Raw genomic sequence first — 16,344 nt, forward strand, 5'->3', positions numbered from 1 at the left:
ACATTTTTTTTTTTATGGGAAATGATGCTTTTGAATGAAAAATAGAGGTTTCACTGCGGATGCAACCAGCACTTGAATCCAAGCTAGAGAGCATTCATCCACTTACTAGCAGGATGGTTTCAAGAATTTTGATGCTTACCATATTATGCTTTTGATATTTGTCTTTGTTGAAGGAGATTGCGGGCATGTAGATTTTTTTAGTTTTTAGTTTCAACCGAATATTTTAATGCTACTAAAATCAGTGATTAAAGGATGTTTTCTAACACATCTATTGACAATTAGCATGAAATAGGAAGAACCTTAAAACAGTCACAAATTCCCTTCTATCACTGTAATATACAATGAATGATTTACTAATGTTTTTTTGCCTCTGATGAAATTATTATTTTATTGACAAAATCGTCATTGAAACAAAACTACCACATTCTGATAGGTGGAACTGCAGATGCGGATCTCTTCCTTGCACCTACTTCGGTTGCACAAGTGGCTTTCCTGCAACAGACACCAAACCGCGCTGAAGACGCAAAAAGGGTGGCATCTTCGAACAGCCTTCCTTCAAAACCTAAGCTTCAGTTCATATTCAACTACAAAATCACCCTTTTTCTTTTCCAAACAGAAATGGATGCAACCAAGAGCATATCAAATGATGTTAACAGAAAAATTGAGTGCAACTAGGATACCTTCTTGGCACCCCACTCTATTATTGAATACAAGGAGCACACTGGATAAAACAGGCGAGGACTACTTTAATCTAGGAACATTACGCAGAGGGATAACAGCTAAAGTAAGTTACAAGTCTGCATCCTATTGTTTCATGTTACAGCAACACAAGTTTAGTACAACAAAAGAAAACCTTTCACGGGCCTGTCTGCTCCAGTCATGGAAGATATATTTGGTCTTCATTCATGCACAGAGCAGAAACCATACAACAACAACAGCTGGTGAAGAGACAGGCCTTTGCTGAGACATCCTGAAGCTTTTTCTTGCCATGGACTGCAAAATAGCTGATGGTGGAAAAGTGAATACGAAAATGCTGAGAATTCAGTTTTGAAAGGTAAATACGGCCAACCAAAATGCATATGTACATAAAAAAGAACACGTTCAAGCATAGGGGCGGCAATACAATCCAGATGAATTATGAAATGTTTTAATTGCATCTACTATCAAACCGGAGTTGTGTGATCCGGTATCCAATCTTCTCCAATCATGAATCTATAAATAAGAGGTCTGGTAAAAATCTAGGAAAACCAAAATCTTAAGATATCTTTTACTATGAATGACAGTAAATCTGCATGATTTGCTTATGATGTTTATCACCCATCACAAGATGAAGCTAGTGCTCTCCCTTCTTGCAAACAAATACATGCAACGAGAGGATCATTAAAAGAATCCTCCCTGGATGGCCTTGTGGAGACCTGCTTCAGACATCTTCAGGAGTGAAAAAAATGAGTAGTTTAAGTATAGTCACACAAATGAACTTACAGCTCTACTAGCCACTTTCCCGTATTACAACATTGCTTTATGGGATATTTTGAAAGAATCTTACCAAAAGAAATCCAAACAAGGTCTAACAATCAAGTGCATATTTAAAAAAAATGCATGATCTCTGAAGGGCGAAGCATCCAGGTTGGAAAACATGTTACAGGTATGTAATATAACTGTCTGCAAGATGAATGAAAAAACAAATCATGAAAATTAGGTGTGCTTGGGATGAACAGTCATCTTTATTTTGTAAACAATTTAAAAATCAGCCACATTCTAGCACTTCGTTATGCACTGATCCAGTAAATTTATAAGCATTTGGAAAAAAACAAAGAAAATGTACACATTTGTCCCTGAGAGAGCAAAAACTGAGTTAACAAATTGCAATACAAACCTTCTTCCAGAAACATGAGTTAGCAAGGCCATCCTTATCCAAATACTCCAGTAAATGGACTATCAATAGAAAAAACCTCTGCACTTTGGTGATCCACATAAGCATTTTCTCTTCCCACAATCTGCTTTTTCAGGAAGTACCATCCCATAACAATATGTCAACTCTGTCATAGGAGGAATGTGTCTGATGGCATAAAACGCGATATGGAGATCAAACTCCTTGCAATTTCCACGTAAAACTGGCTGCCAGAACAGATTTGGAGAGCAACTGTGATTTATAAAACGAGCTACATTCCCAGCATTTCTGGCATTTATTATAAGAGGAAATGGGAGGTTTGGAGCATTATTGGAATCACCAGGCAAAATTTCAACTGGCTGGTAAGTGCGGGAACCATCAAAGATGTGATCATCTTTATTTTCACCTGCAAGCTCTTGTGCAGGATCATCAACAACTTCTCCTGCATATACACATATAAAAGCTCCAGCTCGTATAGGATCCCAGGATCTTAAACCCCAACCTTTGTTCTTAGTCTTAAACACCTCCAAACGAACTCTCAAACCACCCTGAGACACACGATTACGGCAAGTTGGAAGGCACTGACAGGATGGACCACACTCATATATCACAGATTTTTGGTTCACAATAACCCCATTCACAATGTGAGGAAGATAGCCTCCATTTTTCTGAATACAATCACATTTCTCGTTTCCAGGGAGACATGCACCATTGCAAGCACAGCCAACAAAAGGATCCCTTGGTGCAGGTTTTGAATACTTGAGGTGTGGAGAATAAGTGAAATAGGCAGGCCCCTTTTCATTGTCAACATCATTCACAAGAGAAACAGGAAAAGTTTCACACCCTGAAGTAAGATCAGGCAGTATAATCCCAAACCTAGTAATAGTACCATCCTTCCATTGCTGAATTTTTTTCCATGTTTTGTATGCCTCAGGCTGGCCAGGTAACCTACCCAACTTATACCTAAAAACATTGGAACCAGACTTTCCTTTCTCTAACCATGACTCTTGGATTCTATATAAACCATCATACATATATACCTTTCCAGTTGGATTTCCCACATCCTTTATACCCCTGATTACTCTAATGTCATTACCACGGTGCAAGCTCTTCTCCAGCGCAAGGTTACCCCTTTCAAGCTTTTGATCCATTTCCTTACCTTGGCCTGTGTAAATCAAACCATCATCACCGTCAACATCATCTTCATATCCTCCAGATGAAACAATGCTAACAGCTATTGGTTCTTCATCTTGACTGATCCTGAAAGACATGTAATCTATTCCAGCCATACTTGGAGCATGGAGTCCAATTGTGCACAATTCCATTCTAAAAAAGAAAATATCACCAATTTCAACACCAGGTACAGCTCCAACTCTCTTCTTGGCATTCGTCCGAATTCCTTTGGTCATCAAAACATTACCTGTTTTCAAGTCAGGGCGCCTTGATTGCCCTGATGTGGCTTCCTTTGTATCTTCAAGCTGTGCTATTTGTCTTCGGAGCAAATTGAAAACCAGGAGTACATATCCTACAGAATCTTTATCGCCATCATATAGTCGTGCTGCTTCAAATTGCACAAGGTTATAGGACTGGAAAATATTTTCTACCATCACGTCTGTGTCAACATCAGGAGAAGCAAATTTATCATGGCTGCCTTTTTTCTTCTTCTGATATCTACCCTGCGAACTCGGCGTTTGGTCATCGCTATACCCATCTTCTTCCACACCCCTATTGTTTCTATTAGCCCTCCCTGATGACCCGGCATTTCCATTTGCAGCACATCCAAGGGGCTCAGGTGACCGAAACGAATTGATAGGAACTGCTGATGATATTGCGGTGTGGTCACCGGAAGATTGATTAGGTATACCAGAAAATGGAAAGAACGGGAAAACTCCAGGTGGGAAAGGACCAGCTGGGGGAACACAAACAAAAGGGACAGAACTTTGAGAAAAAGAACTGGATTTTGATGGTGAAGAGAATACTGGAGTAAGAGTCCGCAAGGGCTTTACATTCAAAACCCTGGACTTATCCTTTGGGCCTTCGCCTGCTGATTCTTCCATTATTATTACTTCTGAATAAACAAAATCACAGTTTTAGCTAACAAAACCTCCTTCTATCACCAGTCTCTCACATTTGACTTCTCTTGTTCCATTTCATACACTTCCTAGACAATAGCAAGAAATTGTTCTAAAATCTGATGACATTACTTAAGATACAAAGAGAACAGCACCTTTATTGCAGAATGAAACTGAAAACGTTTCTAAGACACAAACTCCCAAACCACAAAATTGCAAGATCTTCACAGAAATGTTTCAAAAGTTGCTAAATTTTTATACTCCTCCTACATGCAAGCACATGCATCAAACCAAAGGTAACCAAAACAATTACCAATTCACTAAAAACCCTAAAACAAAAAAAGAGCACTACTTGGCATTCAAAAAACTGCGAACACGAACAGACTTACACATAACTAGTCTCAAAACATCACAGAAACATAAAACTGAAAATGACCCAGTTTTCCGTTTTCCAGATATTAACCAAGAACAGATCAAGTTCAAATCTTTAACTTAAAGACTTTGAAAATGAAATCACTAGACAAAGCAGGTTTTAGTCCTTTGAAGACAAAAATTAAATAGAAAAGGAAATTCTTTATTAGCAGATCATAAACAATAAGACAGGAAATAAAGAATCTTAGATGGTAAAAAGAGAATCTAAGCGAATAATATCATTACCTGAGTTCTTCGGTATTGCTGTTTTGAATGAACATCAGTTGAATTTCTTACAAGGACCACAAACAGAACCCAAAAGAACCCTAGAGTGTGGACCTTTAATCTTGATTTTTCTTCCATTATTAGTTCTTGTCTCTTTGGTCTGAAATTCAAAATCCAATAAATTAGCTTTTCGTACTATCTGATTGTACTGGCTTGGTGAGAGGAACTCATAATGGCTTTTCAACCACTAAACCTTGTAGCCCTGTCTAGTCTTTAACCTTACAGTACAGGGCGTGACAGCAAAATCTGCAGCCCACACACTCCATTTATGAACCAGTTTGCTATTGATTCTGATTACTTTTGTTAATTTTTCCTGTGATTATTTATTTGTGGGTAAAAATATATTTTTCAAGTGTTTAGAGTGTGTCTTCTATCAGTATAAAAATGGCATTTTGTGTTAAAGTGAAGAGGGTTAAAGTTTACTTTCTAAAATGTAATAAATAAAAGTTTCTGTAATGTTTTATTCTTTTTAACAGTTTTAAGAAATAATGATCATAATTATTATTATTTTAAGAAAAATCAGCTAATATTTTAGAAGGGTATTAGTTACATGACTCAAGTTTCGCCATTAGTCATATATTTTTTTTATTAAAAAATTAAATATATAAATTTTTTGGTATAAATAAATTCAAATTATAAATCAAAATATTTATATACATATCTAATTAAATAAATTGATATTTGATGAATGAAAAGTTATAATACAAATATTTAATATGATAATATAAATCATGTATTTAGTTATGTTTAGTATAATTTTTTTTATGGTAAAAGTTTTATGATTGTTCACATCAATAAAAGATATAAAAATTATTGATAAAAATAAATTGAATAAAATTATAAAATTTAATTATTAAATAATTTAATATTACACAACAAAACTAATAAAAAAATAATTTTAAAAAATAAAAAATATAAATTAATCTTGATTAACTTGTTAACCCTATAATCACGAGCATGAGATTATGATAAACCTTTATTGAGAGAAGTAAAAAATAAAATGCACAAAGATTAATTTCTAAAAAAATATATATTAAATGATAAAATTAAAAAAAATCAACTCATATTATTATTCAAAATTTATAATTATGGTAATGAGATTGATACCAAACATATAAAAGACAAGCTCAAAAAACAAAGAAGCAAAACTTGTAATAATAAAATACTAAGTCATGAAACTATAAAATTATTTAAAAAACAATAAAAAAAATCTAAACCAACCTAGAATTGAGAAAATCCCACTAAAAAAAAGTGAAAAAAATGTGGTGAACAATTAAAAATAGTTAATTGGTTAAATTAAAAATAAATTAATTTTATAAATGGACTTTAAAAATTAAAATTAACCATTGTTAGTTTTTAAAATTATGATCATGAAGTCGATCTAGCCTTATAAGAAGAATAAAAAAATAATGAAGAAGATTTTTTTTTTAAATCAAAGGATTAAAATGAGGAAAAATGAAATAAAAAAAGCACATTAAAATATTTTTAACTTTCAATTATTTATTTATTTTTCTTAACTTAATCTGCCAGGATCTCCTCTCAGCTGATGATGGTATTAATAGCAGGCGCCTAGAAAGGGTCAGCATCATGAAGATCATATTGGATGTAATAAATGACCTCATTTGGATAAGTTCTATCCAGCATCCGTAGATATGAAAGCGACAGGCAAAGTCTATTTGTCTGTAATATTTTTTAAAATTATTTTTTATTAAAATATTTAAAACATTAAAAATAAAAAAATTATTTTTTTTAATAAAAAACGATGCTGCAGGAGCAACAGTTGCCACCTCAATGGCACACGCAACAAGTTTTGTCTTTCTGGAAATCTAACTCCCATGATTGACAAGAATCAATATCAGCTCTGGATAACAACACCCAGTTAATATTATTTTAGGGTTTGTAGGGATGATTTCATGGTTGCACTCAGAGCCCAACAATTGGCCTTTTCATTCACTGCCAGTAAAGAAAAACATTTCTAGATATCTTCACAGTTATGACTCAAGAAACTGTGTTTTAAGCTCTCCTAGAGGACTTAAATTGCATAAAGCTTAAATATAAATAGGCGTAGTTACTGTAGAGAGAAAAAGAATATACTAAACTAAGCACAGAGGATAGATAGTCTATTAATTCTTAGCATTCATGAGGATAAGAGTTGCTTACACGGCTAGCATTTATAGTCGTTTCTAAGAAGTCCAAATTTTTTAAAGAAAGAAAGGGATAATGTCCCCATTGATGACCCAAAAACACACTCAGCAAGCACAATTTTTTCGTTATTTTATTTGTGCTTTGGACACACCTTGCATGGATATTTGTAATTTAATCAATGTCTATATGGATAAGGGTTGAATTGGAGCAGCCCCATGGTCTTGTCTATTAGCATTCATGGTGTAGAGTTCAAAATTCACATGGATCATTTAAGAGGATGATTCAAAGAAATTCACATGTATTAAAAAAAAGAATAAAAAGTAATAAGGCATTGTAAATTTGGTTAAATTTAAAGGGAAAATAAATAGTGGAATTTCCTTCATTAATAAACTGATTCTAAATATATTATTTTTACTTCAAAACAGGTGGGATAACCGTGATCTGTAGCTTGCACGCGCTGTAAAGACAAGAAGGGAGTAATTTATATCCTTGCAGTCCACTGCCAAATGTCTGACGTGAAAGAAAGGCGCTAAGGCAAAAAGAACAAGCGTCAGATGCCCGCCTATCTCTTATTTATAAGCACAAACAAACGACTCCTTAGCTAATCTTAAAAATTATTACCGGTCAACACTTCCACTCATTTGCAGGTACCTTCAAAGAACCCAAGGCAGAATTTGTCTTTTTGACCCTTCGTTTCAGGTAAAGTTATCATCTTTAATCCTTATTTGTTCAGAATTCAATGCTTTCACTTGGTGGGTTGGTTCTAATGTTTGTGAATGTTATGTTTGTATTGAATCTTGATCATGTTTTGCTGTCAAGTTCAAAATTCATCGTGTTTTGGAGTAAAGGTCAAAACTTTGATCATCTTTGATCCTTATTTGTTCAGAATTCAATACTTTCACTTGGTGGGTTGGTTCTAATGTTTGTGTATGACATGTTTGTATTGAATTTTGAACATGTTTTGCTGTAAAGTTAAATTTTTTTTTCTTGTTTTGGAGTAAAGGTCAAAACTTTGATCATGGGAATTCAAGATAGTTGGAAGTATAATGGCTGGAGTCTGAATTCTTAGAGCTTGACCTTAGTTTTTGCTGTTATCTTTTTTGGCGAGTCAGTCCAAAATTATGATGACAGTGGTCCATGTGAATCATGATGGGGTTACCTTCTTAAGGTAGAAGATGGTGTCAGGTGACATGTTATCTGACAGGCTGACCTTGCTGCTTTCTTTATTTGATTCTTATCCATAGTTTTTTGCGCTAACAGAAGAGAATGAGAATGGATCAGTTTCTCTTAGATATTGTGACAGATTATGGAGCTGTTCCTTTTTGGGTTCTGATTGATCATAAAATGTAACTGAATTTGTTATATATTGTTGTTATATCAGGGTGTGGCAATATTGGACGTAGTGAGTGAAGGAGTGAGAAGATGGGTTATTGGAAGGCCTCCTGCAGTGTTCTTCTGGTCTGCCTCTTTGTTGGTCTTTGTTCCGTGTATCAATGCTCTGCTGCTGAAGTTGATGCATATCAGACAGCAAAATTGATCGTTAATGCCTCCAGTGGTCGGCCTATTCCTGAAACACTCTTTGGAATTTTCTTCGAGGTTAGTTTATTCGCTTTCAAGTTATGATTTGATTTGTGTCTAGTTAGTTTATGGTCTGTTTAAACTACAATGCATAAATAAGGATGTTGAGTAAGGATAGCGAGCATTATCTGAAATGGTTTTTTCTGCAGGAGATAAACCATGCCGGAGCTGGTGGGATATGGGCAGAGCTTGTAAGCAATCGGGGTAATTTTCAAATATATTAATTTCTGCAAGTGAAAGGAAGAATGAAGAAAGTAAGGGAAGTTTCAAATAGTGCAGGAGGCCGATTGCAGTCAAAACTAACTTCCAGTTCCAAGATTTCAGGATTTATAATTTTTTTCCTAGTTATTCAGTGCTTAGTTCTTAATTTTATCAAACAGTGCCTTGATAAAAAGATCTGAACTTTTTTGTGTGAGCTATGATTTTGGAGTTAATCGCTACTTTGATTATTAAACCATTCAAGCCTTTCTACATTTATCTGGGTATTTTGGATTTGGGACTCACATGTATCTCTTTGATTTGTTTCCTTTGTTTCCCAGGTTTTGAAGCTGGGGGCCAAAATACTCCCTCAAATATTGCTCCCTGGTCTATAATTGGTGATCAGTCATCTTTAACTGTATCTACTGATCGTTCTTCTTGCTTTGAGCGCAATAAGGTTGCACTCCGAATGCATGTGCTCTGTGACAGCGAGGGCAGTAATATTTGCCCAGTTGGCGGAGTTGGAATATATAATCCAGGGTTTTGGGGCATGGTGAGAACTAGTCGACACTAGATGTGATAATTTATTTTGCATGCATTTATGGAAGACAAAAAAGCTGGAAATCAGACCCTTTTGTCTTTGACTTCTGTTTCCTTCAGAATATTGAACAAGGGAAGATCTACAAAGTAGTTCTTTATGTTCGTTCTCTTGGATCAATCAATGTATCTGTATCATTGACGAGCTCAGATGGGCTGCAGATATTGGCAACTGCTAACATTGTGTGAGCACCACTTGAATGTATTTGCAATGAATGGTTTCTCTTTGACCAGGAGTTTGTGTTTTTCATGCTTTCCTTTTTTGCAGAGATTCTGATGTTTCAAACTGGACAAAGACCGAGGTTCTATTGGAAGCCAAGGGAACAAATCCTAATTCAAGGCTTCAGTTGACGACATCCAGGAAAGGTGTAATATGGTTTGATCAAGTGTCAGCTATGCCTTTGGACACATACAAGGTATTCTTATTCATCAGCACTTCTCACTGAAAAGAACAAATCTTTCTCCATGCAGTTTGGGAAAGTTCAAGCCACTTAGCAATGTAGAAGATAATATATTTATAGAGGGTGAAAGTTGAACATCATAATTTCAGGTTACAGGTAGACAGGATTTAAGATTTGGTTATTTATGGAGGTTGTGGAGATAAAAATCTGAATTTCTTGGTTTGCTAGAGTGTGAACTCTTTTCTTACAGAGATTTTATGCCTGGTACATGGATTCCATTTGTGTCTAAAGTATTTGTACCACCTCTGTTTTGCCACAGGGGCATGGTTTCCAAAAGGAGCTCATTGAAATGCTTGAAGATATAAAACCCCAATTTATCAGATTTCCTGGTATGTATGTAGTTTTTGTATGCCTGAGTAGTTTCTTGCTGAGGAGATGGGAATTTATATAGTGGAATCTGGTTATCATATATTACACAGGGAAGTCCATGGCTCCGCATCTTTATCCCTGGCGACAATTGTTTTACAATTCCAAATTCTTGCTCCATTTATTGAGGTTTTTCGTTAAAGGCTTTGTCTTCACAGCTCACTAGAGATTTTGTGAGTCTGACCAGGATTTTTTATGGTCTGATCCTTTTTTGTTTTCGATAAATGGATTTTGAGTCTTCAAGAGAAAAGCAAGCAGGAAATTTGATGGTCTAATCCTCTCTTTTTTTCCCCTGGAAAGCCTTCCTTTTTCTTTCACTTTCCAAGGATTTCAACCCTAAACTGCAATCTCAAACTCCAAATCTGGAGCTGCGGGCCCCTTTCTGGTGCAAGTTTAGCTTGATCGAACACCACAATCTCTCAAACTCAATGCATAATCTGTTTGACTAGCTTTATCTTTCCACTCTTCATGTTAAACTTACTTTTGGGGCCACTTCGTTCTGTAGTTCAGATCTCACTGATGGGGTATATTTTCCGATCATTTTGCACTAGGTGGATGCTTCGTTGAAGGTGAATGGTTGAGAAATGCATTTCGCTGGAAGGAAAGCATTGGACCCTGGGAGGAGAGACCTGGGCACTTTGGTGATGTTTGGATGTATTGGACTGATGATGGACTTGGTTACTTTGAGTTTCTTCAAGTAGGTATCTTGATTTGTCATGCAGGTGCAGGATTATGTTAACTGTGGCCTGTGCAGTTCTTTGAAACTGGACTTGCTAACCCTGTTACATAAGAAGATATAATTTACGTTCACTCATTTCTGCAGCTATCTGAAGATCTTGGTGCACGGCCTATATGGGTGTTCAACAATGGTACTTTCATGTGCTGGCATTTCCCAGTTCATCCTGTCTGATTGATCTTCTTTTTTTTTTTTTTCACTTTCCTATTTTGCTTCGTTAACATGGCAGGAATCAGCCATCGGGATGAAGTTGATACCACCACTGTCTCACCTTTTGTACAAGTATGCAAATTCATTGCTTTCCTTTTTGCTAAACCCTCCACGCACAAATAAACTGACTTATCAATTATAACAACTGAAACAATCCCAGTCCTGCTTAGATTAAATCTGATAGTTTCATGGTTATAAAAAGAAATAAGCTAGCAAATTTTCTCTTTAAGTCTCGACTAGTATGGAAGAAGGTTCAGCATTCACCAGTGTTGAAGCTACAGGCTCACGCACGCACGTCTAATGGTGCTCTATGAGTTTCTAATATCATTTGTTTTGAAAACCACAACGTGCTAGCAGATACAAAGGGGGGAAAGTAGGGCAGACAAAACTACTTACAATTTACTAACATTGATGTGAAAGACGAGAGCTTTTTTGTTGTATTGTTGGTTTCTTGAATATCATATACGCATTGGAAACAATAAAACAAAATTATTCGAGAGTTTCAAGGATTTTGTTATACAGATCTAGAGTTGTTAATGAATTTATTGTTTGAAGATCTGATCTTATTTGACTTTGAATAATTTTTTAAAGACTGAATTGTTGCAAACTACAAATTGTTCAATTTTTATTGGTAATCCACACAAATTACCAATGAACAATCTTATAAATTTCTATTTAAAATAGAGGGATTGCTATGCTTAAAGTGTTAACTCTCTATTTTTGTTTAACATATAATCACTCCCAAATAAAAGGTATGGCTTATTATTTATAGGAAAATTTGGAAAACCTTATAAATTGATAAAATATCAATTTGCCCTCTGAATAATAGTCATATATTAATTTAGGATAATTTTAGAAATTAACTCAATCAAGTCTTAGATTTTTCTAGGTCTAGAAATATAATTTTTGTATTAATTATATTTTAGTATTTAATTTTAAAAATATATTTTAATCAAGTCATACTTAATTAAATCATCTCAGTTTAATTTCTGACTAATAATTTTTAATGCATGTGATCCATTTGTGTTGATCCAAATATAAATTATAATTATAATTAAATAAATTAAACAACTTAATTTATTATCAATTTAACAATTGATTAATTTATATTTGAAGTTTAGGTACATTTACTAACAACGTGTTATGATCTCTCAAATATTAAAAAATTCACTAGTGGTTTGACTTAACCTTTCAGTGACTAGTTTTTCAGTGAAATTAATATCTTTTCATCAATAATATTCCGATTTAACTTGCAACAGAATCAAAGCATAATATTTTTTTATATAAGATAATTTAGCGATTTCAAATCTAAAAATCACTTACATAATCATAATGTGAGCTTTTCAATAGATATATGTGATTTCTTCATTGAAATTCTTATATAAGTTAGTTCTCATAGAATTTTTATTGGATTATAGCATTATTTCTAAAATAATTATTTTTTTTATAAAGAAAAGAACATAATATATACCAGTCTTTTCAGCTCTAATAAATGTCCAATATTTAAGAGAGCATCGACTATGAATATTTTAGGAATAATGCTATAATCCAATAAAAATTATATAATTATAACAACTTTATAATTTTATTTGCAAAATATTTTTGTTCCATGAACTTTATTTTTATTTTAGATTTATAAATCAAATATTATACTCATTGATCTTATATTATATGAATATAAAGATAAATTAAGCTTTATTAATAATAAATAGGTATTTACATGAATATAATAATATTATATGTAACTAACTAATTAGCTACATCACGTATTAAACTAACATGTATATAATGTTATAACAATGTTTGTATCTATTCCAGGAAGCCCTTGATGGTCTTGAGTTTGCTAGAGGCGCTTCTGATTCTAAATGGGGTTCTGTAAGAGCAGCAATGGGGCATCCAGAGCCGTTTGACTTGAAATATGTTGCTGTTGGGAACGAGGACTGTTGGAAGAAGAATTACCGAGGTTTGTGCACACAAGAACATGCATGGATCACAAACTCCGATATGCCTATATGAATCTGTTTTTTACATTAGATGAAAGAATCAGGTTTGAGTCCATAGCAAGCAACACGCCCTTCTAATTTGAACTAGTCACCCTCTAGGAGGAGATGATATGTTCTTGAGGTGATATGACATTTTTTTCATGCAGTGTTACTCATTTTTGCATTATCTTTCAAGAGTCCTTGTGTATCGAATGATCTATTATTTGATTTCAAAGTTGAGTTACTATGATAAAGTCTCATGATCTCAATTCTGCAGTAAGTTATGGTTGAGAAAGATTCTCTTCACAAAAAGGGTCTTTTAAGTTCTGCAAATGTCTCTTAACTCAAAATTCTGGAAGATAAACCAGTTTCACTCAAATTTATGTGCTCTTTTTACCAGGAAATTATCTCAAGTTCTACGATGCTATAAAACGTGCCTATCCCGACATCAAAATAATCTCAAACTGTGATGGGTCTTCTCATTCTTTGGATCATCCTGCTGATTACTATGATTTTCATGTAAACATCCTGTCACCACAGTTTGTTTGCCATTCTGTTTTGCAGTATTGCATATGTGCATATTTTTATTCGTCAGGAAACACAATATTAACCCCTTTTTATTCCTTGAACTAGATTTATACATCTGCCAGCCACCTGTTTTCTATGACTCATCAATTTGATCACACATCCCGCTCTGGTCCAAAGGTTAGTAATATGCTTTTTGACAACGTACTGACAAAATTATGTGATTAGTAGCTATGAAATTTGCTATATTTCAGGCTTTTGTGAGTGAGTATGCTGTGACTGGAAAAGATGCTGGCACAGGAAGTCTTTTAGCAGCACTTGCTGAAGCTGGATTCCTCATTGGGCTGGAAAAGAACAGGTTTGTAATAGTTGTTCCAGCACTCTTTAAGATGCTATCAATGTGCATGTCAGTGCTCGAGGTGCAAAGTTTTGATGCCTTCCCCCTTTCTGTTCCTGTTGGAGAGGGTGATGGAGAAATTTGGAAAGAAGATATTTTAAATAGCGATTTCAGAAGATTCTCAGATCACCATTCATGATGTTTTTGGTTCAAATTTTGATGCCATTGACGAAGTCCCTTTTTTGGTGTTTTATACTTGCATTGAAAATTCCAATTCTTGAGGCCTTTATTTCTCCATTGCAGTGATATTGTGGAGATGGCAAGCTACGCACCACTTTTCGTGAATACCAATGATAGGAGGTACCAGTCTCATGCTATTCCTTAAAATTAATTCAAGCATGCAGTCTAGGAATATCATTTTCATCAGAGGGTACTCTGACACTGAAAGAAACTTTTCCATGAAGGTGGAATCCAGATGCAATTGTCTTCAACTCCTCAATGCACTATGGAACTCCAAGCTACTGGGTGCAGAAATTCTTCAGAGAGTCGAGTGGAGCAACTCTACTTGATGCTAAACTACAAACAAATTCCTCTTCACTTGTTGCATCTGCAATTACCTGGACAAACTCAGTGGATGGTGAAACTTACCTGAAAATAAAGGTCTGAAATTGCTTGCTTGAACTTAAGTGCCTTATAATACCAGCATAGCTTGCAGTCATGTCCTACCCACGAATTCCACTGATTCCACTGGTCGACAACAAACATGATCACTCTGTAAATTCTGAGTTTTAAGAGTTTCTATTTGATTATTTTGCCAAGTTCTTACTTCCATGTAAATGTATTTTCAGATTGTGAATTTTGGGAACAGGCAGGTGAGTCTCAAAGTTTCAGTTGATGGATTGGGGCTCAACTCAGAATTGTCTGGATCAACAAAAACCGTGCTCACTTCTTCGAATGTAATGGACGAGAATTCCTTCACGCATCCAAACAAGGTATCTGACATATTTATCGTGAAGTCACGAATTTTTATCCATCCAAGAACCTTTCAATGCCAGTTCATAACTTCATATAGCAAATCTTCTACGTTTGTTTTTACACTTTGGTGTATGCCATCCTACTTACCCGTTTAGGCATCTTCACGTTATGCAGGTGGTGCCAGACCTCAGTCTGCTTGAGAATGCTGACAAAGACATGAACATTATACTCGCTCCATATTCTTTGACTTCACTTGATTTATTAACAGAATCAAACAATATCAAGATGCCACAAACCGATTCTTCGGCTAGATCATCAATTTAGAAAATAATTAATACACGATGTGTAATCATACAATAGTGTTATATTAACTAAACACAATCTAAAAGTTAGGCCTGTCGCTATGGCTGACAGTGGATCTAAGCCTTTTGGGTCGCAGTACAAGGGCTGGAAAATGACCACTCGTGGTTTTTTCTATTGAAAGAACCAACCAAGCCATCGCTATTGTACAGGTAATGAACGCGCCATGCCAAGAACACAAGGTTGAAAATTAAAGCCAGTACTACGTACGGAAGCTTTATCATGCATGTAAATATTAATAATGAGTGATTTGTGATTTTTTTTTATTTGATGATAAGGGTATTTTAAAGTTAATTTATATATAAATCAGGATTAAAGTTATATTTGTTTTTCCAATGTACTTTAAAGTTAATTTATATATATTTTGTACTTTGTGAGTGTGGATTGTGATTGTTTATTATTCAGAAATATATTAAAATAATATATATTTTTATTTTTTTAATTATTTTTTTTATTAGTGTATTAAAATAATTTAAAAATATAAAAAAATAATTTAAAATAAAAAATAAAAATTTTTTATTTTCATCATATCAAAATAGTGTTGAATGGTATGCGGATACTTTTAACCATCTAAAAAATCTATTCTCCTAATACTTTTTTACTGTACTGCTCAGTGTTTTAAAACTCGGCCTGGCCCGGTAGGCCGACCCGGGGTTGTAACAGGATCGGGTTGATAAAAAAATAAGATGAATCATGACCTGGTAGACCTAGCGGGTTGACCCGGTGACTTGGTTGACCTGACAAAACCTGGTCAAAAACCTGATTACAAATCGTTGAATTTTATTTATTTTTTTAACTAAAATAATGCCTATTTTAAATTATTTTTAAAATAGAAATTAACCCGACTGACCCGTTCAAAACCTGATGACTCGGTTAAAATCCATAATTTGGATTTTAAACCAGACCGGTCACCAAACCGGGTTTAAAAACTGTGGTACTACTAAAGCATTACTGCCACACCCTGCAACTTATTAATGGTTCCTGATAACAGAATAAAAAATAAATTTTAATTCTCCTCTACCCCACTTGGTATGCTTCGCTTCGTTTCAATATCTATGTAGAAGCCACAAACTACAACTTTATAGCCGCGAGAACATGAATAAGGTGCGTTGCATTGTTTCCTGGGAAATAGATATCAGTTTCTATAAAAGATGCAGTGTTTGATGCAAATCTGGCTCTGAGGCCAAATATAAACTGGCCATGGCTACTGTTGGT

At 34.5% G+C, this 16,344-nt stretch overlaps 2 protein-coding genes across 5 annotated transcripts; one reads left to right on the forward strand and one right to left on the reverse strand.

The window, feature by feature from the left end:
• Positions 1-623: 623 nt before the first annotated feature.
• LOC105136886 (histone-lysine N-methyltransferase, H3 lysine-9 specific SUVH1-like) lies at positions 624-4,957 on the reverse strand. 4 transcript variants are annotated; one of them, XR_844440.1, is made up of 3 exons: positions 4,621-4,957; positions 1,877-3,959; positions 624-993 (listed from the first exon to the last, which is right to left on the reverse strand). XR_844440.1 is itself a non-coding variant. In XM_011042390.1 (2 exons), the coding sequence occupies exon 2, from the start codon at positions 3,946-3,948 to the stop codon at positions 1,939-1,941; it is 2,010 nt and encodes a 669-aa protein (XP_011040692.1). In that variant the 5' UTR covers positions 3,949-3,959; positions 4,621-4,957; the 3' UTR covers positions 1,438-1,938. The 4 variants fall into 4 exon arrangements, 1 of the variants encoding a protein (XP_011040692.1); XR_844439.1 differs by having other exon boundaries at positions 624-1,428; XR_844438.1 differs by having other exon boundaries at positions 624-1,004; positions 4,621-4,955.
• A 2,363-nt stretch (positions 4,958-7,320) lies between these two features.
• Positions 7,321-15,400, forward strand: LOC105136888 (alpha-L-arabinofuranosidase 1-like). Its single transcript, XM_011042391.1, has 18 exons — positions 7,321-7,503; positions 8,186-8,400; positions 8,532-8,586; positions 8,922-9,133; positions 9,241-9,362; positions 9,446-9,593; positions 9,898-9,967; positions 10,556-10,701; positions 10,828-10,873; positions 10,970-11,022; positions 12,769-12,913; positions 13,333-13,451; positions 13,566-13,637; positions 13,712-13,815; positions 14,098-14,154; positions 14,259-14,454; positions 14,643-14,786; positions 14,944-15,400. Exons 2-18 carry the CDS (start codon positions 8,227-8,229, stop codon positions 15,091-15,093), a joined length of 2,013 nt encoding a protein of 670 aa, XP_011040693.1. The 5' UTR covers positions 7,321-7,503; positions 8,186-8,226; the 3' UTR covers positions 15,094-15,400.
• Positions 15,401-16,344: the final 944 nt, after the last annotated feature.

The sequence above is a fragment of the Populus euphratica genome, unplaced genomic scaffold (assembly GCF_000495115.2).
Source record: "Populus euphratica unplaced genomic scaffold, PopEup_1.0 scaffold59.1, whole genome shotgun sequence".
In the NCBI taxonomy this organism is placed as follows: domain Eukaryota; kingdom Viridiplantae; phylum Streptophyta; class Magnoliopsida; order Malpighiales; family Salicaceae; genus Populus; species Populus euphratica.

Coding starts and splice junctions, on each gene's coding strand:
- LOC105136886 (XM_011042390.1), bottom strand. CDS start 3,948: ATGGAAGAATCAGCAGGCGAAGGCCCAAAGGATAAGTCCAGGGTTTTG.
- LOC105136888 (XM_011042391.1), top strand. CDS start 8,227: ATGGGTTATTGGAAGGCCTCCTGCAGTGTTCTTCTGGTCTGCCTCTTT. Junction 9,363..9,445: donor TTGGCAACTGCTAACATTGT/GTGAGCACCACT, acceptor CCTTTTTTGCAG/AGATTCTGATGTTTCAAACT. Junction 12,914..13,332: donor TTGGAAGAAGAATTACCGAG/GTTTGTGCACAC, acceptor TCTTTTTACCAG/GAAATTATCTCAAGTTCTAC.